Below are 24,861 nucleotides of genomic sequence, written 5' to 3'. Positions count from 1 at the left end.
CACCCAGTAAAACTCCCTCTGCCTGGGTTTTGGAAGGCCTCAGGAGCAATCAGTAAACTAGGCTTGGTTCTCAGTACCAGGCAGACAGCCAAGGAAGAGCCAAATCCATTACATAATAAGGAAGGAGATAAGAAAGAATCTGAAATATTTAAAAAGTCCAAAAAATTAAAAAGAGAAATATGTAGGATACCAATATCTTACATCTTCTCAAGATAGACATCTTTGAAACATACTTGCTTCTGCTAGAGGTTCAAAATGATAATCATGTGAATAAAATTATGTCAACATGTTTGTGTGTGAGTATAAACAAACTCTGAGCACAGCCTTTTACTACTTGTGAGGCCCTGGGTAAGCTATGTAACCACTGGAGCCTGGTTTCCTTATGTGTAAAATAATAGGACAAAAAGAAAACTTAGGTCTTTGAGGACAGTTGGGAGACTGATAAAAGAGAGCTTAACTTGGTGCCTAACACAGATTAGTGATTAGAAAAGCAAACTAACAAAATCCCACTTATACTACAGAACATGGGCTAGGGGGCTTGCTAGCAGCTTAGGGATTTCTAACCTCTGTTCATGTAGTCTTAGAGAAATAAAAACTGGATATCCCACTGATACTGCCCAGATGGGAAAGCTGGCAGACCTTTTCTCACATAGAAAAATTTAGTAGGAAAAAAATTATTAAAAATGTCACTTGAAGTGTCTCAAATTGCCTAAGGGCATACAGAAAATGTAAAGTCATGCATTGGAGAAAATCTACTAACTCTCAGCAAAAATAGTGAAAATGTATGATATCTGGGCCCTGACCTGTTTCCTTCTCACACCTCCAGCCTCAGGCTATAGATATTCTACTATAGGCACTTTACACTAGGCAAGTGTGCCTTCATTACAAAGACAGAGAGATCACAAATTAATAACTTGACTGCCCACCTAAAGGCACTGGAAAAACAAGAAGAATCCAACCTGAAGAGCTCTAGATGGAAAGCAATAATCAAGATTAGAGCACAAATTAATGAACTGGAAACTAAGAAAATTATTTTAAGCTGGGTGTGGTGGTACAAGCCTTTAATCCCAGCACTCGGGAGGCAGAGGTAGGATAATCACCATGAGTTCAAGGCCATCCTGAGACTTTGTAGTGAATTCCAGCTCACCCTGGGCTAGAGTGAGAATACCCAAAAAACCAAAAAAAGTAGAAAGAAAGAAAAGAAAAGAAAAACAATTTTAAAAATCAATGAAACAAAGAGCTGTTTTTTGAAAAAATAAAAGAGATTGACAAACCCCTGGTCAAAAATGATCAATCAAAAAAAAAAAAAAAAAAAGAAAGAAGTCTCTCCAATTAACACAATTAGAACTGAAAAATGAGCAATCACAACAGATATCAATGAAATTGAAAGAATCATCAGGGCATACTTCCAAAACCTCTACTCCACAAAACTGAGTAATATGGAAGAGACAGATGAATTCCTACACACATACCACTTACTAGAACTAAACTCAGAGCAGATTAATCTCCTAGACAAACCTATCACATCCATGGAGATTGAAAAGATAACCAAAATCCTCCCCAAAAAGAAAAGTCTAAGACCAGATGGCTTCTCAACTGAATTCTATCAAACCTTCATTGAAGAACTGAAACCAATTTTTCTCAAATTGTTTTCCATAATTGGAGACCAGGCAATCCTCCCTGACTTCTTTTATGTAGCTAGCATCAACCTAGTACCAAAACCAGAGATGCAACAAGGAAAGAATATTATAGACCTATATCCCTAATGAACTTAGCTATAAAGATCCTGAACAAAATCCTTTCAAAATGAATTCAACAACACATCAAAAGCATGTTCCTCCTTGATCAAGTAGGCCTCATGTCAGGGATACAGGGATGGTGTAACGTATGGAAATCAATCAACATAATACATCACATAAATAAACTGAACCATAAGAACCACATGATCATCTCAATTGAGGGAGAGAAGACCTTTGACAAAATACAAAAACTCTGAAAAGAATAAGCTTGGAGGGCTTTATATCTCAACACAATAAAGGCTATATAGAGAGCTCCTAAAGCCCAAATAATACTTAATGGGGAGAAATTCAGGGAGTTCCCACTGAGATCAGGATCAAGACATGGTGCCCACTCTCACCACTGCTCTTCAACATAGTACTAGAAGTACTAGTCTAAGCAATAAACAGGAGAAAGAAAAAAAAAAAGGGATTCAAATGTAAATGAAGAAGTTATGTTAGCCCTATTTGCAGATGACATGATCCTATATATAAGTGACTTGAAAGTCTCCATCTCAAAACTTCTAAAAGTGTTAAACAAAGTGGCAGGATATAAAATCAATGCACAAAAATCAGTAGCTCTTCAATATGCAAAGGACAAAAATACAGAGAAAAAAAATCAGTGAGGCTACCCCATTTTCAATAGCAACAACAACAAAAAAATTTAATACCTTGGAATAACACTATCCAAGGATGTGAAAGACCTATAGAATAAAAACATAAAACCACCCAAGAAAGAAATATAGGGGGACTTGAGAAGATGGAAAGACCTCCAATGCTCCTAGATAGGTAAAATTAATATTGTGAAAATGGCAATTCTACCAAAAGCAATATACAGATTTAACACAATAACAATAAAAAATACCAGCATCCCTAAACCATTAGGGAAATGCAAATTAAAACAACTATGAGATTCCACCTTACCCCAGTAAGGATAGCAAGCATTAAAAATTCAAATGAAAACATGTTGGCAAGGCTGTGGCGAAATAGGAACATTATTCACTGTTGGTGGGAATATAAGCTGGTACAACCACTACAGAATCTGAAAAGGATGAATATAGAGTTACCAAGAGACCCTGTAATTCCCTTACTGGGCATTTACCTTAAAAGCTCCACATCTCAGTTCAGAGATATTTTCTCAACCATGTTTATAGCTACTCAATTCATAATTGCTAAGAACTGGAATCAACCTAGGTGCCCATCATTGGATGAATGGAAAACCAAGTTGTGGTATATCTACAAAATGTAATTCTACTCAGCAGTAAGAAAAAAACGACAAAACCAAATTTGTAGAAACATGGTTGAACTTGTAACAGATCATTCCAAGTGAACTCACACAATCACAGAAAGACAATTGTCACATGGTCTCACTTTATCTGTGGTTCCTAACCTGAATCATCCTGAGTTGCTGACCTACCTGAATGGCATCTCCAACCTTGGCAGTAGAGAGGGTAGGGCGATGGGTCTTGGACAATAGAGAGAGTAGGGTGGGAGGGAAGGAGGGGGGGGGGGGATATAAAATTGAACCCAAATTGAACTGGTATCATAGAAGCTGATATCCTGGAATTTAGCTAAAAGGTGGAACCCTCATAGGGACCTTAGGAGGAGCACAAAACTCAAAGGACCCTGGAGAGTATGAGACAAAGCCTAACCTTAAATCTCTCCTGTTTCTCTTTCTTCTCTGTCTTTTTCTTTTTCTTTTTTTTTTTTTTCTTTTTACTTGGTGCTGGCCTGTAATTCCCTGTACCAGGATATTGTTTACATCCACAATGAGCTGTGGATTAGTGAGACCTACTACATCTCCCAAAACAAACAAGGCAGACTTCTGTCAGAGCATTTGATTAGCCACCAGAGGTTAATGGTAAGACCCTGCTGAAGAAATCATATGCTGTTGGCACAGATCATGGAGAGACCTGGTTGGAATCTAGAAGAGAGCCAGTCCCCAGAAAAATAGCCCATCTAGTGCTGGAAGGCACTACATGAGCTACTGGGGGAAAGTGACCATCTGTCCAAGCAACTCACATTGTTAGCAACTCAAAAGCAAACAACCTGACATGAAACTCACATAAGTGCAATAGTGGTACACAGCCATGGTAGGCAACCAGCAGCTCTTGGATTGGGCAATAGATATGCTCAGTGGAAAGGAAAGCATATCTGAAACTGGGAAACAAGTCATAATCATACATACAGAGATTGTTCAGCAGTTAAAAATCCTTCCTGTTTGGCCGGGCATGGTGGCACACGTCTTTAATCCCAGCCCTCAGGAGGCAGAAGTAGGAGGATCGCCATGAGTTCAAGGCCACCCTGAGACGACATAGTGAATTCCAGGTCAGCCTGAGCTAGAGTGAGACCCTACCTCAAAAAACAAAAACAAAAACAAACCAAAAAAAAAAAAAAATCCTTCCTGTGCAAACCTGAGGACCCAGGGAGTCTTCTTGAGTTCAATCTGCAGGGCCCATGTTAACAGCTCATGTTTGTCTGTAAACCAAGTCCTATGGTAAACCGCCAGAACTCATAAACTAAATGGCAAGCTCTGGGATCAGTAAGAGTCTATGGCCCAAATAAGAATGGATGGAATACTGACTGAGGCTTTCAGGACCCCAGAGTGCATAAGAATCACTGCATTGAAAAGGACCCTCAGTAGAAAGGGACAGGAGACAAGGGGATATAAGAGTATAACGATTTTTTAAAAAGTAAAATTTAAGCTGCCCATAGTGGTACATGTCTTTAATCCTAGCACTCAGGAGGCAGAGGAAGGAGGGTCACCCTGAGTTCAAGGCAACTGGAGACTACATAGTGAATTCCAGGTCAGGCTGGGCTGGAGGAAGATCCTAGCTCGAAAAACCACAAATTAAATAAAATTTAATTTTAAAAAGACTGAAAAATAAGAATGGATGGTAGTTGAAGTGGGACATCCCATGTTCTGCTCTGGCCAACACAGGTGAGAATATGGGCCACTTCAAGGGTACATACATGTGCATATACCATACACTCACATACACCATTCCTCCCACACACACCATATTGCATACACAAGCAAAAAAAAAAAAAAAAAAAAAACAGAAGAAAAAATCTTAGCTACTATAAAGTAAAACCTCATATCAAGCTGGGCGTGGTGGCGCACGCTGCCTTTAATCCCAGCACTCGGGAGGCAGAGGTAGGAGGATCGCCATGAGTTCAAGGCCACCCTGAGACTACAGAGTTAATTCCAGGTCAGCCTGGACCAGAGTGAGACCTCGAAAAACCAAAAAAAAAAAAAAAAAAAAAAAAAAAAAAAAACAAAACTCATATCAATTCAGTGTCTAAGCTTATGTTCCCTAGTTCATTAATTTTAGAAATTCTGTACAGTAAAGCCACTTAGAAGTCAATTTTTGTATCCTACTTACACATATTTTAATACTCTGCAGAATTATACCAATTTTACACTGGTCAGCAATTAAGTGATAGGGCTGATAAGTATCATAGACCAGTAACTATATGCCCTCAATTTAAAAAGCAATTCTATGAAAATTCTGAAAGAAAACACATAGAAGGGAAAGGGAAGAAGTAAATAAATAGAATAAGAAGTAAGTAAATAAAATAGGAAATTATTAAGTTGCCCTTCTACCTATTGAATTACAGTAAGGATGAATCATGCATGTTGTAATCAATCACACCAGGTGACAGGAGCTATAGAAAGTGTATGGCAAATTGAAGAGGCAAGTATACCTTCTGGGGGAGTCCCAATGCTGCTGCCAAGACCCAAAATAGCCATTTTGTGCACTCTCGGCACTAGCATCATAGCAGATTCTTCTCCCCTCTCCCAGTGGGGTATTTTGACTGGTTCCAGGTGCACATTCTCCAGCCCATTTTGCTGCAGGTTTTGGTACATAATTTGGATAGCATTTTCTAGGTTCTTGGAACCACTCAATCTGGGTCCAACAGTATCGACCAGAAGTCCCAACCTGTCATAGGATCGGTTCTGGGATTTACCATACACAGCAAGGTCGATAATTGCTTTAGCAATGTCTCCATAGCTAGCTATTTCTTCTTTGATTTTTTGAAATGTTTCCTGAGAGATGTCATCCTTGAATATAGCTTTACCAGAAACCACAGTTAATAGGTGAACAGTCACAACTGTGAAGATAAGAAACTTCATTTTCTTTCCAGTTGGTTTTCTTCCCAAGGATAATCTGTGAAAGTAAGGAACACATTTTAGGAGAAAAAAAATAACCTCATCCCCCTCTATATAAAACCTGAAGACTGCTTTTCAAGCACATTGTAATATAACTACCTGCATTAGACAAACAGTGATCAGCATTATTAATAAGTAGATATGTATTTAACATATAGAACACTTGTTGCCTAGGAATTGTGTTCCAAAAATATTAACATAAGAAGAGGACTAGGGAAGAGATGAAGAAGGTGTGGTCACAGTGATACACACTGCACCTCTCTCTCTGGAACCTGGTCCAAACAGACGCCCACTCTTCCTGTGCCTGATTGGCTCTTTGCCTGCCCCACTTGACCGGTAAGATCTTTCTGGTGTTATCTTTCCTCAGTTCTTCTCCTGAACCCTCTTTCCATTAAGTATCACTGATTCTTCATCTGTGCTCTAAGAGTTCTTTTGTGTTTATGTTCAAAGATGTTTACTGAATACCAGGTATATCAGGAGCTGTGTAGGCTTTTAGAAGGAAATATATATATATATACCACTACAAAATCAGAGAATTATTTTTAAAAGACTAGGCTTTATAAGCATTTATGCGATATCAAGTACCTATGTGATCATAATGAGAACAATGATAATAAAAACAGTTCGTTTGTGTAGCACTTGCTCTGTATCAGACATTGTCCTGAGTACACTGCACACTTTAACATACTTAATCCTCATAACGGTCCAATTGTAGGAGGTGGTTTCTTATTAATAGTCTATTTTTACAAATGAGGAATTGGGACACCAACAAAGAGACTGAGTAATCTTAGGACACACACACAAACCTTGTAGATCTAGGATCTGTATGAAACAGAACTGCACAAAGTGGGTTTGCAGACCAGTGCAGGACCACAGTGGGTAAATATCAAGGTTGGCAGTACATCTTTACTGCTGCCCAAACAGGAGCGTGTAGTTTCATGTACTTTATTCAACTTAATTTATATTAAATAATATTTAAAATTCAGTTCTCACACATCATGTTTCAAGGACTCAGCGGGCACATGTGGACAGTGGTTACCACACTGAACAAATGCACACAGCACGGCACAGAATATTTCATCATTGCAGGAAGTTTACTGGGTAGCACTGGGTTAGATACCTTTCCCACTGTTCATCTGCTGTGGTTTAATTGTCCCCTCCAAAATACATACTAAAGTTAATTTCCATCGTGGTAGTATTGGGAGGTGAGACTTTCAAGAGGTGATTAGGTCATGAGGGCTGCACACTCATGAATGAACTAATGCTCTTATCACAGAGGAAGGCAATTGTCATAAGAAGGGTTCAACCCTCTTGTCTCCCCCTCTTTCATGTCTCTCTTGCCTCTGTCATGTGACACTTTCTGTTATGTTATGACATGCTTTTACATGTATGGTATCTGTGTTACTAAATTGCATGCCATTTTGAAAATACTCAGTGCTTCCTAACATGGTCTGATAAATTAAGTTTTATACTAAAAATCGTTCAATTACTTTAAAAGAAAATGACATGTTTGAATGCTGTTCTGAACATGTCTACTAATCTGTAGTAGTTCAAGTACACAAATTCAAAAATGCTCATTTTTAAAGTAGGTTCATTTAAAATATGAAGTCTTATTGTCGTTTTTTATGAAAGGGGGAAGAATTGCTATGCCGGGGTCTCCAGTCACTGCAACTGAACTCCAGATGTGTGTAGTACCTTGTGAGCCTATGCAAACCTTGTATGTGCATCACCTTATGCATCTGACTTATATGGGATCTGGAGAGTTGAACAAGGGTCCTGAGGCTTCACAGGCAAGTGCCTTAACCTCTAAGCCATATCTCCAGCCCTTATTGTCTTTTTAAAAGTTAATATTTCCTGACTATAATGACAGAAGTTAAATGATTTACTAAGGTCAAAGGTACAAAAACAATGAGAAATCACTGGTGTACCTGATATAAGTACATGTTGCACATATGTTTGTTAACTCAAACCCTGGCTTTCCCTAGATTGTAATTACAACATAATTTGAAGAGCACAAGCAGAATCTTTTATAATTATCATTATCTTTAGAAAATTATATTATCCCAACTAAGATTATTTTTATTAATAATGGTAAATAAATAATAATTATCCTCAAAAATCTATATTTGAAGAGGAAACAAAATTGGAACAAGGGATTGATATGCCACATTTCACTAAGAAAAGATGGAATTTAATGTCATTTTACACAGTACAACTATAATCTAATATTTGATTTGAACATTTTAAGAAATAGACATTTATCATAAAAATTTAAATAATAAAATATGTAGACAGAATAATGTTGGATAAAGACCAAATAGCTCAGGATAACTTGAAGAAATTCCCTTCTAAGACACATGTAGGATCATTCTACATCACAAAATTCCTTAGACCTGGAGCTGATGCAAGGGACGAGGGGTATCAGTCTGTTTACATGAAATAATTGAACACTCTAGTCCTTCTGTATGTGAAAAGACTAGGCTATAAATAGAAATGCTTCCAGTGTAAAAAAGTAAGAAGGATGTGGATAATATGAACAGTTTCACTTACTAAATCTTTTAATGTTAGTGCTGTACTTAGAGCATAGGGATGATAAGGAAAATCAAATTCACAACTTTATTCAGTGAATGGTAAGCATAGGAGCCTTGTGTACCAATGACAAAGAGGACTGGATAAAGTCATGAGGGGCATGGTAATAGAAGCCAGCCCCTTCTCACCTACCATTAAGGCATCTGTACTACACTCACGAGCTAATGATCCTGTGGGGGTCACAGGAGGCTCTGCTGATCTAAAAGACCATTAGTCTGCTTCTTATAAAAAATAAATAAATAAAACACAATGTCAGGCTGGAGAGATTGCTTAGCAGTTAAGGCACTTGCCTGCAAAGCCTAAGTACCCAGGTTTGATTTCCCAGAACCCATATGAGCCAGCTGTAAAAAGTGGTGCATGCTTCTGGAGTTCACTTTCAGTGGCTAGAGGACCTGGCATGCCTAGACCCATTCTTTCTGTCTCTCTTATCTCTAGCTCGTTCTCTCTGATTGAAAATAAATAAATATGAAAAAAATACAATATCCCTCTCTATATAGTCATTTTTGTTGAATTAAACTAATCAAGTTATACTGATATTTCTATAGAGTCTGCAAAGTGAGAATATAATTTTGGGGGGGCTCAACAAAGATAAATACTATTTCTTGACTAAAACAACTTCTCTTCAAACAACTATGAATGGGTTTTTTTTTTTTTTTCAGTTTTGGTTATAATTTTATCTCTCCAGTCATTTTTCAGAAACATATTGACACCTATAAGCACTGAAGACATCAATGCAGGGCACAATACCCATGGTCTCAAAGAGCTGGCAAGTGTAAGGAGATGACAAAAGTGAAGACTGATAACAGGGGTAGTTACAAGGCTGTGGGAGAACAGCAGAGGATAAAGGATTGGGAGGACACAGTGCTTGAGCTGGGATGTGAAGAGTGAGCAGGAGTTTCCTTATGAGCACCTAGGGAAGATGGGAGTGGCACTCAACAGACAACAGTGCATGCAGAGAGACTAAGGCTTTACAAAACACAGCCCAAGGCTGGGGAAACAGCAGCCCAATCATAATGTACTTGCCTTGCTGAGTTCAATCTCCAGAGCCCTGGGAACCCAGTATGAGGAAGACAGAGACAGGAGGATCCTTGTGGTTCACTTGCCAGCCAACTTAGCCTAAACTTTGAGCTCCAGACCCATGAGACACTCTTTCCCCACTCCCTCTTGCCAAAACAATGGAAGCTGTCTGAGAGGAACAATACCCAAGATTGTCCTCTGGCCTCCACATGTACATATATGCACACAGACCTACACACATATGCAACCACACACACATATGAACTTGCACACATGCACACATGTGCGTGCACATTAAAAAACACATCCCTATAAAACATGGGCATGGAGAAAAATAGGCAAATGAAAGGTGTATGGTGTGGAGATCCATGAAAATATAGGAGCATTAGAAAGCATTTCCCAAGGTTTGCCCAAAAAGTTATGTGGTGTGAAGCTCCAAGGAGATGCAGTACAGTGTCCTAGAGAGCAGTGTTAGTGGAGACAGCAGATTCCCCAATCAGCCCCTGTCATGCAGCAAGGAAAAGAGACAGAGGGAGGGAAGATGGGAAAGAGAGAGGGGGGAGGGAGATTTCCTTTCTGATCTTCAGCGCTTCCTCTCTTCTTAGTACACAGAATTCACCCAATGCCACATCTGGTAAGGACAGCATATACAGCTTCTCAATATCTTCGAGTAAGCCATTACTTATTACCTATCAGGTTATTCTTTAAACTTTTTCAGAGGGGTGAAAACAGTGCTGAAAAAATAATCCATGCTTATGAAAGATGCATTAGTCAAACACTCATTTACAACACGCAAAATTATCTTCTGTTTAAAATCCTCCAAATATTAATCACATAATTGAGAAAAAACAGCCCATCACTCTTTCATGCAATTATAGAACTACTTAAAATATCTAAACAAACTGTGCAACATTTTTATATGTTCTTTATTTTTATATACAAAAGGTTGAAGTCATTGTTCACTTACTTGAATCCTAAATGTAGGGATGTTAAATGGCATACCCTTCAAACTGTTAAACAACTCCTTAAGACTTAGGCTGTATCAGCTTTTGAATTCAAAAAGCATATATATACATTCAAAGGCAACTTTTGAACATTATTTGAAAAAATTTGGTTTTCATATATTGTCTTCACAAGCATAGGTACAGATTATCTTTGTTCACAAAGAAGATAAAATTCTTTATAATGTCATTTTCGTTCTTTTCTACTTAAACTTAAGTGAAAGCAATAGCTGTCATACTATGAATTATATTCTAATAATGGGTTTATATTTCTAGGAAACAAAGTGAAACCCTGTGCATCCATTTATAAATATTTTCCCTCAGAAATCATTGTTTGAAAATGTCTCTGGTTATGAAAATATATGCCACTGTGAATAGACTGACAAAAATGGAAGAGGACATGGAGGAGAGGAAATGTACTGAAAGACAGGGCCAAGATTTAGAACCCCAGACTTTTATCACTTTTTATTGTATCAGTTACTTTGCCTTCTAAAACCTGAATATACTACTTACATAAAAACTTAAATATTTCTTTTAAATCTTTCATTGCTGAGTAAGATTCAAGGATATAAATGTAACTCCTGATCTTTAGTCTCAAGCATGGGTCAGATGAAAAAACGAAAAAGAAAAAAGACCAGGAATACTAAAACCTAGTGCAGACACTGGCCCACCAAAGTCCATGTCCTGACTCCTGAAAGCATTCCTGGATTTACAGCAGCTACCCATTTAGCCATTCTGAGGTAGCTCAATTATTTCAGGTTCCTACTTTCTATAGTTTGCTCTCAAAGTATGCATTCAGTCGTTCACAAAATGAGAGTTTAAGTTCCTTAATGCAATATCAAACTATCACACCATGCCCCATAAATATGTACAATTAAAATAATATAAACTTAAAATTTCCAAACCTACATCATGAGGCCAGTGATGTAGCTCAATGGTAGGACACTTGGACATATCAAAAATATTTTTAAAAATCTAATGAAATAATAAGTAAATACCTTTTAAAAAGCATATTGATTACTTGGATGCTGGGTGGTATGTAAGAATGTTTGGGAAATGATTAAAAACGTAAGAATGATTCAAGCTCCTATATGAGTAAACACTGTGAATTACATATTCAATATCCATTCCTGCTTTTCCTTGTTGGCTAAACTTTAAATAGGTTGGGAGTAGAAAGTGCCTGGACCCATGAGTCTAAGATAATTGTTTACAATATAGATGGTGCTAATCCTAGGGAATATTTTGAATACATGAATGGGGGTGGACACTTTGGATTGTCATAAAACCTGAGAATCTTGATGGGGACAACAGACTACTACTATATAGAAGGTGGTCTGTGTAATAAGGGTCTCATGCAGTCATAACTATTTTGGATTTTTAGTTTGTTTGTTTTAGAGACAAATTTGTGCTACATAATCCTAGTTGTTATAATACTCACTATGAAGCCCAAGCCAGACTTAAACTCACAGCAAGTCTCCTGTCTCAGCCTCCCAAATGCTCAGTTAATAGCCATGCACCACCACACTTGGGTGTTTTTCAACTTTAATGTGAAAACACTACCATCTAAGCATGGAATTAAGGTCTTTCGCATAGGCAAATATGAAATAATTTTGGACAACTTTAATTCAAGTTGATCTGATATCATGAAAGAGATTAGTACCTAGACTAAAGCACTCAAAGTTAGGGGTAGTGTACTCCTGTTGTTCATTCCATCCTACCATGTAAGAACACAGCTTTCATCTAATATGGAAGATGCAACAACTAGACGCCACCTTGGAAGTATATACAGACCAGGTCTGCATCAGATGCCAAGTAAGTACTAGTGACTTGATCTTGGACATCTGGCCTCCAGAAATATGAGAAAATCGACTTTTGTTCTTTATAAATAGTCTCAAGATTTTTCTTATAACAACACACATCAACTAATACAATTTGCTAGTCTTCCTGATCAATGCCTGGCTTTCCCCCTGTCCCTATACTACAGCCCTGCCAGGCAGTTTTCCAATCTTTGAAATAATGAACACTATGCTCTCTGATATTGCTCATATTGTTGCCTTTGCCAAAGTGACCTTTCACCCATTCTCACTTGGAAAAATCACAGTGAAGATGCAGGATGACGATTACTGGTCTCTAACTCCTAGGCAGAACTAGTGGCTGCTTTTTCAATAACTCATTATACACTACTGTTCTGTGTCTGCCAGTCTGCTATACTCTATGTTATTCAATAGTGATAATATTTCACTTTTCTAAAAGTCACTGGGCAGGTTCTCCTCAAGGAATGTGTTTTGTCTTTTTGCACAACAAAAGCACAGTATGATCCAATAAATATTTATAGACTAAATGAATACACTCATCAAACAAGGGGTTGCAATTCACAATAGAAGTACATGGCTCTGATGAATCACTTTAACGATTACTTTTCTTGTATGAGACATTAGTTTTCTCCTTTAAACTATAGCATATTCACACAAAGGAAATAAAGAGCCCTGGGACTTGGTCCTGGGTGTCTCTTTCTAGATGTATAACCTTGACTAATTTGTTTGAAGCTTCTCATGTGGAAAAGAGGGTCTACATTTTAGATCTAACACTTTATTATGGATTTAGTTAAATATTTAATACCAATCACACTTTTCTTTACACTCCCTCTTATCACTTAACTAAATCACCTTAGACTTAACTCTTAATTGATTCATGTTTAAAAATCATTACTCAATCTATTGCTTTCGTGTTTCTTCCCCCCAGCCAACTGAAATGGAACTTACAAAGGTGATCAAAAATGTCCTTGTTTCCTGGCTGGAGTGATGGCTTAGCAGTTAAGGCACTTGCCTGCAAAGCCTAAGTGCCCATGTTTAACTCTCCATGTCCCATGTAAGCCAGATGTACAAGGTGATGCAAGTGCACAAGGTTGCACATATGCACAAACTAGTGCACACATTTGGAGTTTGATTTCAGTGGCTGGTGGCCCTGGGACACCAATTCTCTCTCTCTCTTTCTCTCTGCTTTCCTCTCGCTATCTCTCTGTCTCATAAAAAAAGAATGTCCTTGTTCCCATATCCAATGAATGCATTTCCATTTCTGCTATAACTGATCTCTGAGACACCTGCCACTATGGATAGTCTCCTTTATTACACATTTCTTCTTCCTCTGTATATGCCTTCCTTCCAGAGAAATCCTTTAAATTTTATGAGTTCTAAACGTTTGTTTCTTGGCCTCGATGTCCTACTACAAACTATACCTGGTGAGGTCAGTCACTCCAGTGCATTACTTATCATCACCTGTTTGAGGTCACATGTGCATTTAAAAGTCCTCTTGGTGTGACTATCCCAGAGACATCTCACACTCAGCTGGTTCTCACTTCTATCAGAATTTTTCCTCCAGAGACTCCTCTTTTCTCTGGGCTCTCATTCTTGACGTACTATCACTTTGACATCTGGGAGCACTCCGGGCACCTCACTCCCTTTTCAGCCCTCACTCAGTGAACCACTAAGCACATCAAGTTCAACTCATGAACAGCCCTCCTGCCCATCCCTCATACCCAAGGTCTTCCTCATCACCTTGGGTTTTGGATACCTGTTCTATCAAGTTGAACTACTAAAACAATTTCCAGCCTCTTCTCTCACATGCTCTGTTGGCCATAGCAGTTATCTTTCTTCAAAATAAAATCAATTTTCTCCCTCCTGTGTCCAAATATTTCAGTAGTTCACTATTTCCTGCAAGAAAAAGCATCCAGCCAGGCATGACAGCCTCCTCTAGGTTCATCACTTATCTCTCTTTTTCATACATCCTTATAGTCCATCAAAGATAACCATACAAAGTTCTCCAAAAATGTCATTATTATTTTTAGTATATATTATATACATTAATATTAATGTTAATATTAATACATAATATTATATATATCATATTATTATTCTTTACCTTAATGCCTTAGTGTGTGTTGATACCATGGTGTGAACACCCTTCCTTTAATGATTATTGGTCTTAGGACTTCTATTTAGCCTTTGAAATGTTAGAGACATTTAGCTGATCTGTCATCTTCTCTGGGAACTTCTGATGGACTTTTGAAGTCCCCGTTAGCTATGATCCTATATACCATACTCATTGCTCTACATGTACCACTTCTTACATTTTATCATATGTTCCTCCTTAAATGTTTATCTCTCCCACTACAATGTGGATCCACTATGGGTAAGTACAAGGGAAATCCATATTTACATCCCTAGGATTGAGCTTTAATCTTGCAATAAGCAGGTATTCATGCCTACTACATGTAGTCATACATGAACACCGACAAACAATATAGGTGTGATACTAGAATTAGTTTGGAAAGTCCTAACAAGGACACAAGGCATATGAGATATAGAAGAGGAGAGCATGTACATTGTAGAGTATTTTTTCTCTCTTCAGAATTCACAGAACCATACTGAAAGCATCTTATGCATATACTAAATGAGCATTATTGCAAGCATACACCCTACTCCTGTTTCAAGTCTGGAGAAGTGGGATTTGCAACCTCCTAAGAGATGATTCCCAGAAATGAATAAATAAATAAATAAATAAATAAATAAGTATATATATACATATATATATGTCTATATATGTGTATATATATATGTGTATATATATGTATATATATATATGTATATATATATACATACACACACACACATATACATATTTCTTTTTACTGAAGTTCATGTCTTCCTTGACACCTCCACACCACCTTGCAGATTGTAGTATCAATGTGAAATTCCCTTCTTCCTTCCATGTGTTTGAACAGTTGGTCCCAAACAGATGCTGCTGCTTCAGAAGTTTGCGGAGCCTTCAAGAGGTAGATGAAGCTTGGCTGGGGAAGTGGGGAGGTCTTGAGGTTTTTTAGCTCATTCATACTTCTTGTCTACTCCCAGCTTGCTGACTAAGAACACAATATGACCAGTTGCCTCACACCCGTAAAGCCATGCCTTTCCTGCCACGATGGTCTCGACCCCCACTTGTGTTAGATTCTGCCTGCATTCTGCCTATATCCTGAGAATGTGAATGAAGCTGAATTCAAAAATAAAAGGCTTTTTTTTTTTTTTTTTTCAAAAGAAATCTCAAGACATGATAGCATTCCAGCTATGTGAAAGTTAGTGCTCACTGTGCTGGTCTACACTGACAGTGAGAGAGAGCAAGTTGAGCAGAAATATATGAAAAATGTGCTGTATGTCAGGGAAAAGGGGAGGTTTAGGGTGGCAAACTAGGCAGGTGCTAAGAAAACAGCTGTTAAGTGTTAAAAGCATTAGGGCCGTTGACAGGAGCAGGGCCAGTGGAATGGGACTGCCTTCTTACAAGATCCCAGGAATTCAGGTCAGCGAGTATGGGGTGGAAGCCTGCTAAGAGAAGAACAGCAGTAGAACTTTCCCTCCTGCTGGTGTCATTGAATGGGCCTGTGGTGGTTTGAATGCAAATATCCTCATAATATCAGGTGTTTGTGATTGAACTTTTTGCTTAGCCCCTGCTTAGTGGAGACTTTGGGAGGTAAAGCCCTGCTTGAAAAAGTATATCACCAGGGGAGGACCTTGGAGTTGAAGCCAGCCATGTGTTCAGAGCCAGTTTGAGCTCTGGCTATTTGGTCTCTCTCCCTGCTATGGATGGATGATGAAGTGAGCCAGCTTCCACTGCCATGATGAAACTTTCCCTTGAAAACATAAGCCTGAAATAAACCCTTCCATCCCATAATCTGTTTCTGGACAGGTTTTGTCCCAGCAATGAGAAGGTAACTGCAACAGTAAAATTTGTCATGGGAAGTGAGGTCACTACTGCAATGAATCTGACCAAGTGGTTGTTGATCTTTTGGAATGTGTTTGTGGGAGGAATATGGAAGGATTTGGTACTTCTGGCTAAAGAAGGCATCCAGTACTGTAAACAGAGCTTGATGAGCTATTTTTGTCAGAGTATGAATAGTCTAAATGCAGAGAGAATTTTGGATGGTAAAGTCCTGGCTTATAAAGGCTCAAAGGGGAGGTAATGAACTTTGTTGGAACTGAGATACTGGTGGAAAATGTGGGTATGTTTTGTCCATGTCCTGTGAATTTAAGCAAGGTTGAATTTCAAAGTAATACACTGGTGTGCTTTGTGGAGGAAGAATAGAACAGAAAAATATAAAAGATGTAAAGTTTTCCACAAGAGGAAATTCAGGCAAGCTTGAGGTTATAGGCACAGAGACGGTTTTTAGGCCACTTAAGCTGCAATTGTTATGGAAGTTACTTCCATTAAGGGTGGGCCAACTGTTTTGCATTTGAATAATGGTAAATATGACCTAAAGGTGAAACCTAACCCACTTAAGGCTCAAGCTAGTAAGAATGCAAATTATTTTGAAAGGAGGATACCTGCAGGGAAATTTTTGAAGGAGTATTCTACTCCTCAAGGTCAAGCTTTATTCCTCCCTGAATGTACAAACTTGGCTATGTTGTCCACCTAGTACTGGTTTTAGAAGCATCTGAAATGCAGGAAAGAGAGTCATGAAATGCACATGCTGACACTCAGTTCTTGTTTCAGCACAAGCCAGGGAGGTCTGTTCAGCAAGTCATTTACTGCAAGATTTGCTATTAAGCCTGTCAAACAGCAGCAGTCAAGACATGACAATGTATAACATATTTGAAATCCCTGTACGGAGGCCTAGTAAGGCCATTCTGTGGGGTTATGAAGATGAACCATGGGTACCAATGGAGACCCCAGGAATTTAGAGATGCCAGGACTATGGGATAGCTGCCTGAGAAAGCTGTTAACTCTGTTTCTGGTGGATCTGTACAGAAAGCAAGCTGCACAGTGAAGAAGCAAAGGTTCTGAAGTCTTTTGGAGCCAATGGACTTCATTATGTATTCCAGATGCCAACTATGGAACTACAGATGTTTGGCGCTCACCTGCTGATTATTGATCTTGCATTGGCCCAGTCTATCCTTATACCTTATTTCTGCAATGAGACTGTTTACTCTGTGCCATTATGTTTTAGAAATACGTAAGTTGTGTTTTGATTTTACAGGACTCACAGTTAAGAGACTTTCTTAAATATCACCTGAGACTGAACTATAGAACAGTGTCAAAACTGAAAGACTATAGAGACTTTTAAAGTTGGACTGAGAGTATTTTGCATTGTGAGATAATTGTGGGTCCCAGGGAGGAATGTGCAATTTGAATGTAAATGTCCCCATAGCCTCAGGTATTTGCGATTTGAGATTTCTGTTTAGTTCCCACCTCATGGATTCTTTTGAAGAAGTGTGTCACCAGGAGAGGCCTTGGAGTTCTATCCAGTCCTCTGTGTTCAGAGACAGCTTGAGCTCTGGCTGTGTGTTTTCTCTTTACTATGGGTATATGATGAAGTAAACCAGCTTTTTCTGCCATGATGAAGCTTCCCCTCAAAACTGTAATGCTGAAATAAACTCTTCTCTCATAAGCTATTTCTGGTCAGATGTTTGTCCCAGCAATGAGAAGTTAGCTATAATAAGCTCAGGAATCCATTCCCTGCAGATGTTAAGTGGCCTTCTCCCCTCATCCTATTATGGTAAGACATTGAGATGACTCTTTTTCTTTTTTTTACCTTGACATTTTGCTTTTGAACAAGGAGCATTTTTTGAGTTTCTTATCTAAGAAAACTAGTCATTGGGCTCACTTTAGTAGTTCCCCCCACCACCATCTGGATTTATTTTATCCTTTTCAAGCTCCCTGAAACAACAAAGCCTAAATTTTTATCACTCAAAGAAATTATGTTTGTCTTGTAGCTGGCTGACAGTAACCTATAGCACAATAGGACTAATAAGTAAAAAACTCCCTTATGTGCTATTTAAGAGAATAAATATCACAAGATTTTCAATAAACTAAGCATCTATGAACCTTAGGGCAGACTTTGTATACTTGGTTTGCAAAGTCTGCTTTAAAATTCAAAATGGGAAGGAGGTGTTCATGGTATCTTCTGAGGGAGATGAAGCTGCAAGGCTGACCGTGAAAGCCACTCCCCTGGACAGAAGTCTCTGTGGTCCTGTCACAGGTGACACACCACAATCAGCTGCCACAGCCAAGCACAGAAAGTCACTAAAAGCACAGATAAATTATGAAAAGTATAATTTATACCCTTGGAGGCCAAATTTAAAGTAGGTGACCCTAAGAACTAGCATTTCTGAGGTCCCCAAATCTGAGAGAATGAAAAGTAAGCAGGGAAATAGGATGCTGGCTTCATAACATGCTAGGTTCCTGGTACTTGAACCCTCAAAAATAAGAATCATAGGAAGTGCTTTATTTCTCCAATAAAACCAGTGAAGCATTTGTCTTCGATCTGGCAATATTAAAAAGCTATTACAAGACATGGCAGCCTCTTCCAGAAGCAGTGGAGAGAATATGTGCTTCCTTGAATCAGACAAAGTGCAGACATATTCCAGAGATTCAGCTGCAGAAAACTATAAAACTGGAGATATATAGATTTAATTACCCTCCACCAATATAGGATTACAGTGAGCTGACTGCACCCACGTGTTACTATTGCTAAACAGCATGCTTCCCCCAGGTTGACTTCTTCTGAACTAGGGGATCACTCTGGGAGAGATATTAATAATTTCTTTTAGAACATTATTTTCAGTTTCCCTTGCATCAGACAGACTTCATCCCCTGCCATCATCCCATAAACACAGGAACAGAAAAACACTCAGTGAATCTTGCTGAAAACCCAGTCCTTGTTGCAGTCCAAGCCAGGGAGGCCTGTTCAGCAAGTCATTTACTGCAAGATTTGCTATTAAACCTGTCAAACAGACATATATGAAAATACCGCTTCACTAAACAGCTGTTAAGTTTCATGAGCTTGAAAAGAAAATACCATCTAGCTATATGCTGTTAACTCAACAGAAAGTCACCATTCTGTTTTAAAATCTGATATGCCAGTACACTTTTCCCTAAATCCTAACATTTGCTCTCTGCTATGAAATGGCTGCCACACGACACCATTAGCAAATACTGGCTGAGCACACACGCAGACTTATTTCAACAGTGCGTGTTCCCTCCTTCTGCCAGGGAGCTCAGAGCATCTGTCGCTTCAGGCTCTCACACAGGAAAAAGAGCACTTTGCAGCAGTGTCGATGGGAAATTAATGTGCCAATTCCTTTCTTTCCCAATGGTCAGACATTAATCAAAGGTTGCAGAAGAACAGCTAAACAGATTCACAGTAATGGAGCTAAAACAATTATTCAAAATGCTTAATCAGTCAATGTAAAATAAAACCACTGTCTTACTACATCAGTGCACAGCCAGCACAATTTCGCTGAGAAGAAAGAACATGCAGAGAACAAGTTTTCTAGGAATGGGAGAATGCAAGGTGACACAGCAGATGTTTGACAGCAGGAAATTAAAAAGGTAACTCAAAAATTAAACAGGAATAAGAGAGACCCTGAGATGAGTTTGGGTGTGGAACAAAGGCCATGGTGGGAAGCAAACTCAGCTCAGCCCAGGGGTGATATGGGAGGAGAACTGTTGAGTGGCCTGGGAAACCAGCTGAAAGTGATTTTTCTTCACGAGCAATTTCTATGTCCAAAAAGTAATTTTTACAAAGAGAAGCCCATTTATCAGGATACTAGGTGTATAGTTTGAAGGATGACGAAGATGGATTTACAGAAAACGATCCCTGGATCCCAGGTAGAGACTGCAGCAGGAAAGTGAAGGGAAGGACTAGTTGCCTCTGGGGACAGCCGAAAGACAGCTTGGGAGGAGGACAGAGGGCATGAAAGGCACCACAGCTCATGTCTGTGATTTATTTCTCAATGTCTCACTCGAAAGATGAAAAGCACAGAGTCAGGTCACTCCAGTCATTGTTATGGGAAATGAGGTGAGGAAACACAAAGTTCAGAATAATCACCCCATAATTGCCTAGAGGTCTACTAAATCTGTGAGGGATCGTCCTATTTCCTAAATGCAGTGTGTTTGATTTCCCTCCAGAGAATGCAGGAAATTGTACCCTTTGAAACAGATGAGAAGTTTTGGATAACATCAGATTCTATTGGAAAGCCCCCGGGGTAATGAGTCGGCAACTCAGGGCCCTGCACAAGGGTGTCTGATACATTTAGTAGCCTATGAGGTTATGTTTGTTGTGACAGCTGTGTAGAAAAAAAAAAAGTCTAGAGGTTTGGTGGATTTGCAACATGAGAAGGTGATTTGGGCTGGAAAAAAAAAAAAGAGTCTTTTAAGGAAGGGAGAATGCACAGACAGTGAATGAAAGGAAAAACGGAGTGGCAGAAAGCACAGTGTCTCAGCTTGGCGTTAACTTTTCTTCAGTGTGCCTCCCTTTACTGATGCTAGCCAGTCCTGACACCCCCTAACACAGCTACACAACTTGCTTCTATAGCAGTGAAGACCTGCTCAGGAGGAGGAATCATGTGTTTACTTGCAGGATGTGCACATGCAAAATAAATCTGAGTTCTTGTTGGCAACTTCTTCATTTGCCTTCTCTAGAGGACAAGTGTTCAGTCCTTGCATCTCTCTCTTCAGTGACTAAGGCATTCTCTCATAGGTCCCCACGCAGAGGGCACGGTGACAGGTTTCAGCCGCAGCAGTGGTGTGTTCTGTGCAGTTATTCGGGTACTTGCTCAGAGGGCCAGCGACAGTTACCACAGGTGACACAAGAAAGACCAAAACATGGCCTGGGCCAGCACCAGAGGGAAAAGACCTTAATGAGTTGGAAGCAGGAAGTTAAACAACTAGAAACAGAGATGGCCACTCTCCAAAATTACTGTTTTGTGGTTTGCGATGCAAGCCATGCTCCTCACTTGATGGAAGCCAGAGGGAAGGAGAAATGGAAGGGAGAAAACCAATATTGACCATTCCAACCTGTCATGAAGTGGATGTTTTAGAGTGGCTCATCTGACTTAATCCTCATAAACACCCAAAGGCTAGGAGAGTGATTTGCACATTGTCACAGAACTAGTAAAAGGCAAAAGCCTCTGTCCTACTTCTTGATGAGGTAATCCCACACCACCCTTGGAAGTCTTGCCTGACCTGTGGTTTGGGTTGGGTGGTTCTGTCACAGTCACCACACTGTTTTTCTGCATTCTTTCTCCAAAGTCCATATAATTTTAATTGAACCAAGGACTTAATATAATGAAGAGCACTTAAGAAGACAACCCATGTCCTACTTTCAGGATCCTACTCTAAAGTCTCCATGGTACTCATACTGCTACATTGAATGTGCTGATGGAATTGTAAACGAAAATGTTTAAATGCAACTGCCTGTAAAGCACTGGAGGACTTTCTATACCCTGGCTGATAATGCAGGTTGGATTGCAATGTTGATGCTTTTCTACAGGTTTTCCCCACGTTCACATCTGTTCTGTAATGAGAAGTAGAGATAAGACCCACTTTTGCCCTCACAGTCCCACAGACACCAATTATTCATACTTGGTATCTCCACTTCAAAAATGTTCTCTGAACTTGGAAGACTTTTCTTTCTTTTAGAGGTGGGGAGATAAATGAAGTCCAAATTACCTGAGCCATGTTTTTAGAACATTATAGAAGCTTACTATCCTGTCCAAGAAAACCTAGTGTTGTGTATGTTTCCAAGCTGGGAAATATACTTGACCCCCAGGAATGTGTGTAGTAAGTCAAAGTCCAGAGCAGGGGGCACTTTGGGGGCTATTACCCCTGAGATCTCATCAGTTAACAAAGTCTAATCAACCTAGAAAGCCAAGAAAAAAGAGGTCATACGAACAACCAAGTGCAGTCTGCAATAAATCTGCTTCTAGTTACTTTTCCCCCTTGTTCCCAATGCATTTAGGGACATATTTTAACAAGCACAGGTGCAAAGTCTGGTTTTACCAGATTCCATACCCAATGTGGGGAGTCAATAATGGACCTGATAAAAGTAGCCTGTGGCTACTAGACCCAAAGCTGAACATCTATGTCAGTCAAAGGCACTGAACTTCATGAGGAAAGGTAACCCTACTCAATGTGTCTTAGTATCCATGTGGTCCATGCTACGCTTTTAGAGGAGCTAGCACTGTGAGGAAGATCTCAGTATCCTGACTGCCTGGATTGCATATGTCCAGAAGTATACAAGAGAAATAGTTGTTCAACTGCCGTTGGGACAAGGTAATTCTAATAGATCTGAAAGCTGTTCACCAATATTTCTATAGTTTCCATTTCAGTTTTTTTTAAATAATTTTAAAAAAATTTTTTTTATTTATTTATTTGAGAGCGACAGACACAGAGAGAAAGTCAGATAGAGGGGGAGAGAGAGAATGGGCGTGCCAGGGCTTCCAGCCTCTGCAAACGAACTCCAGATGCGTGTGCCCCCTTGTGCATCTGGCTAACATGGGACCTGGGGAACCGAGCCTCGAACCGGGGTCCTTAGGTTTCACAGGCAAGCGCTTAACCGCTAAGCCATCTCTCCAGCCCTCCATTTTAGTTTTTGATTCTTTGTACTATACAAATGTTACAGCCACATATTTAGTAGTTTATTGAGATATGTTGCCACACAATGGACTACACCCATTTAAAATATACAATATGATAAGATTTAACACATATCTTTGTGTCTATGAGTTAATTACCATAGTTAAAATGAGTATTTATCCATTTGCTTAATTTTATATATGTTCATGCCCCCAGAAGTTCTTACACCCAGTATTTCAAAATGTAACTGTGTTTGCAGATAGTATTTAAAGAAGCAACTAAGATAAAGTGAGGTCAGTAGGGGAACCTAATGCAATAGGACTAATGTCCTTATACATATAAGAAGACTCGGCAATATCAGAGAAGAAATGATGTGAAAGTGGGGGAGAAGATTACTATATACACCAAGGCAGAGCTTCCATGAGAAACCAACCTTCATCACAGATTCCTGAATGATAAAAAGTACATTTATTTTTAATAGTATTTAGTCAATAGAGCTTTTTGTGGTAATCTTAACTAGCTAATTAAAATAAGAATACCTCTCATTATACACAGAAATTGACTTCATGTGGGTCCTTCCCCCAAATTTAAAGCCTCAGACTACAAAAAACTTTTAGAATAAAACTAAAGACCCTAAATTATATAAGTATTTCTTCGATGCTACACTTAAAGTACAATTCATAAAGGAAAAAGTACTTAAAAGTATTTTTCTACCTTAAAAAGTCTTACACAGATCACCTGTCTCAGCAGAGCTGTTTTAAACAGGGCAGAATTCCTGGGTACTCTTCCTTCTTTCCTTCCTTCCTTCCTTTCTTTTTTTGTCCTTTCCTTACTTTCCTTTGTAGCCTCTAAGATGATTCTATAGAATATAGAATCTCAAGGAATAACACACTTGTAGAAGTCACAGAATGTAATTAGCATAATGCTGTGATCTTTCCAAACTAGCAAAATCTTCATACTGAGATACTACTATGTGTGATATAATATGACAGATACATTGTTATTACTATTTTCTCTCAACCCCATGAGGTAGATTTTATATCCACACATGAGGAAATTAAGGCTGTTAGACCTGGAATCTGAATACAGTTTTGACTTCCAGTCCTGTACTCCAGAGTTCCAGTGTTTAGAGACACCTAACACACAGCGACAAGAAAATAAATACAAGATATAAGACTATGAATTTCCTGTGGATATAAGCCACTAACATAAAATAATTGTCCATTTTTACAAAATGGAATTTGGCCATGTCAGCCTAGTCTAGAGTGAGACTCTACCTCAAAAAACAAACAAAGGGGGCTGGAGAGATGGCTTAGCAGTTAAGCGCTTGCCTGTGAAGCCTAAGGACCCCGGTTCGAGGCTCAGTTCCCCAGGTCCCACGTTAGCCAGATGCACAAGGGGGCGCACATGTCTGGAGTTCGTTTGCAGAGGCTGGAAGCCCTGGCACGCCCATTCTCTCTCTCTCCCTCTATCTGTCTTTCTCTCTGTGCATATCACACTCAAACAAATAAATAAAAAATTTTAAAAAAAATTTAAAAAAACAAACAAAGGAAGATGGAAGTTAGGAGAATGGAGAAGTAGCTCATTCTGTAACATACTCGCCTCACACGCATGGGGACCTGAGTTCGATCCACAATACAATGTGGAGTGTCAGACATGGTAGCATGTGCCTATAACACCAGTGCAGGTAGACACGAAAGGGTCCTTCGAGTTCATTGGCCAACTAGCGTAGTAAATTGGTTAGCTTCAGGACAATATGAGCAATTGTCTCAAAAAAAAAAAAAAAATGGTGTAGCCCATATATCTGCTGTCATTGTCTAAAAGTTATATTAATGAAATTATACAGAATGCCCATTCATCTGACTTCTTTTTAAAGGCATAATTATTTTTAATTTTTATTTAT

At 39.0% G+C, this 24,861-nt stretch overlaps 1 protein-coding gene across 2 annotated transcripts in view; it reads right to left on the bottom strand.

Moving 5' to 3' along the window:
• The window catches only part of Cpq (carboxypeptidase Q), a 476,655-nt gene that overhangs the window by 353,795 nt on the left and 97,999 nt on the right, over positions 1 to 24,861 (bottom strand). For both annotated transcript variants that reach the window (XM_045144672.1, XM_045144671.1), the window contains exon 2: positions 5,484 to 5,947. In XM_045144672.1, coding sequence (XP_045000607.1) covers positions 5,484 to 5,913 — 430 coding nt within the window. In that variant the 5' untranslated portion in view covers positions 5,914 to 5,947. The remainder of the gene's footprint in view (positions 1 to 5,483; positions 5,948 to 24,861) is intronic.

Source organism: Jaculus jaculus, chromosome 2 (assembly GCF_020740685.1).
Source record: "Jaculus jaculus isolate mJacJac1 chromosome 2, mJacJac1.mat.Y.cur, whole genome shotgun sequence".
Lineage (NCBI taxonomy): Eukaryota > Metazoa > Chordata > Mammalia > Rodentia > Dipodidae > Jaculus > Jaculus jaculus.
This window is presented reverse-complemented; position numbering and strand designations above follow the sequence as displayed.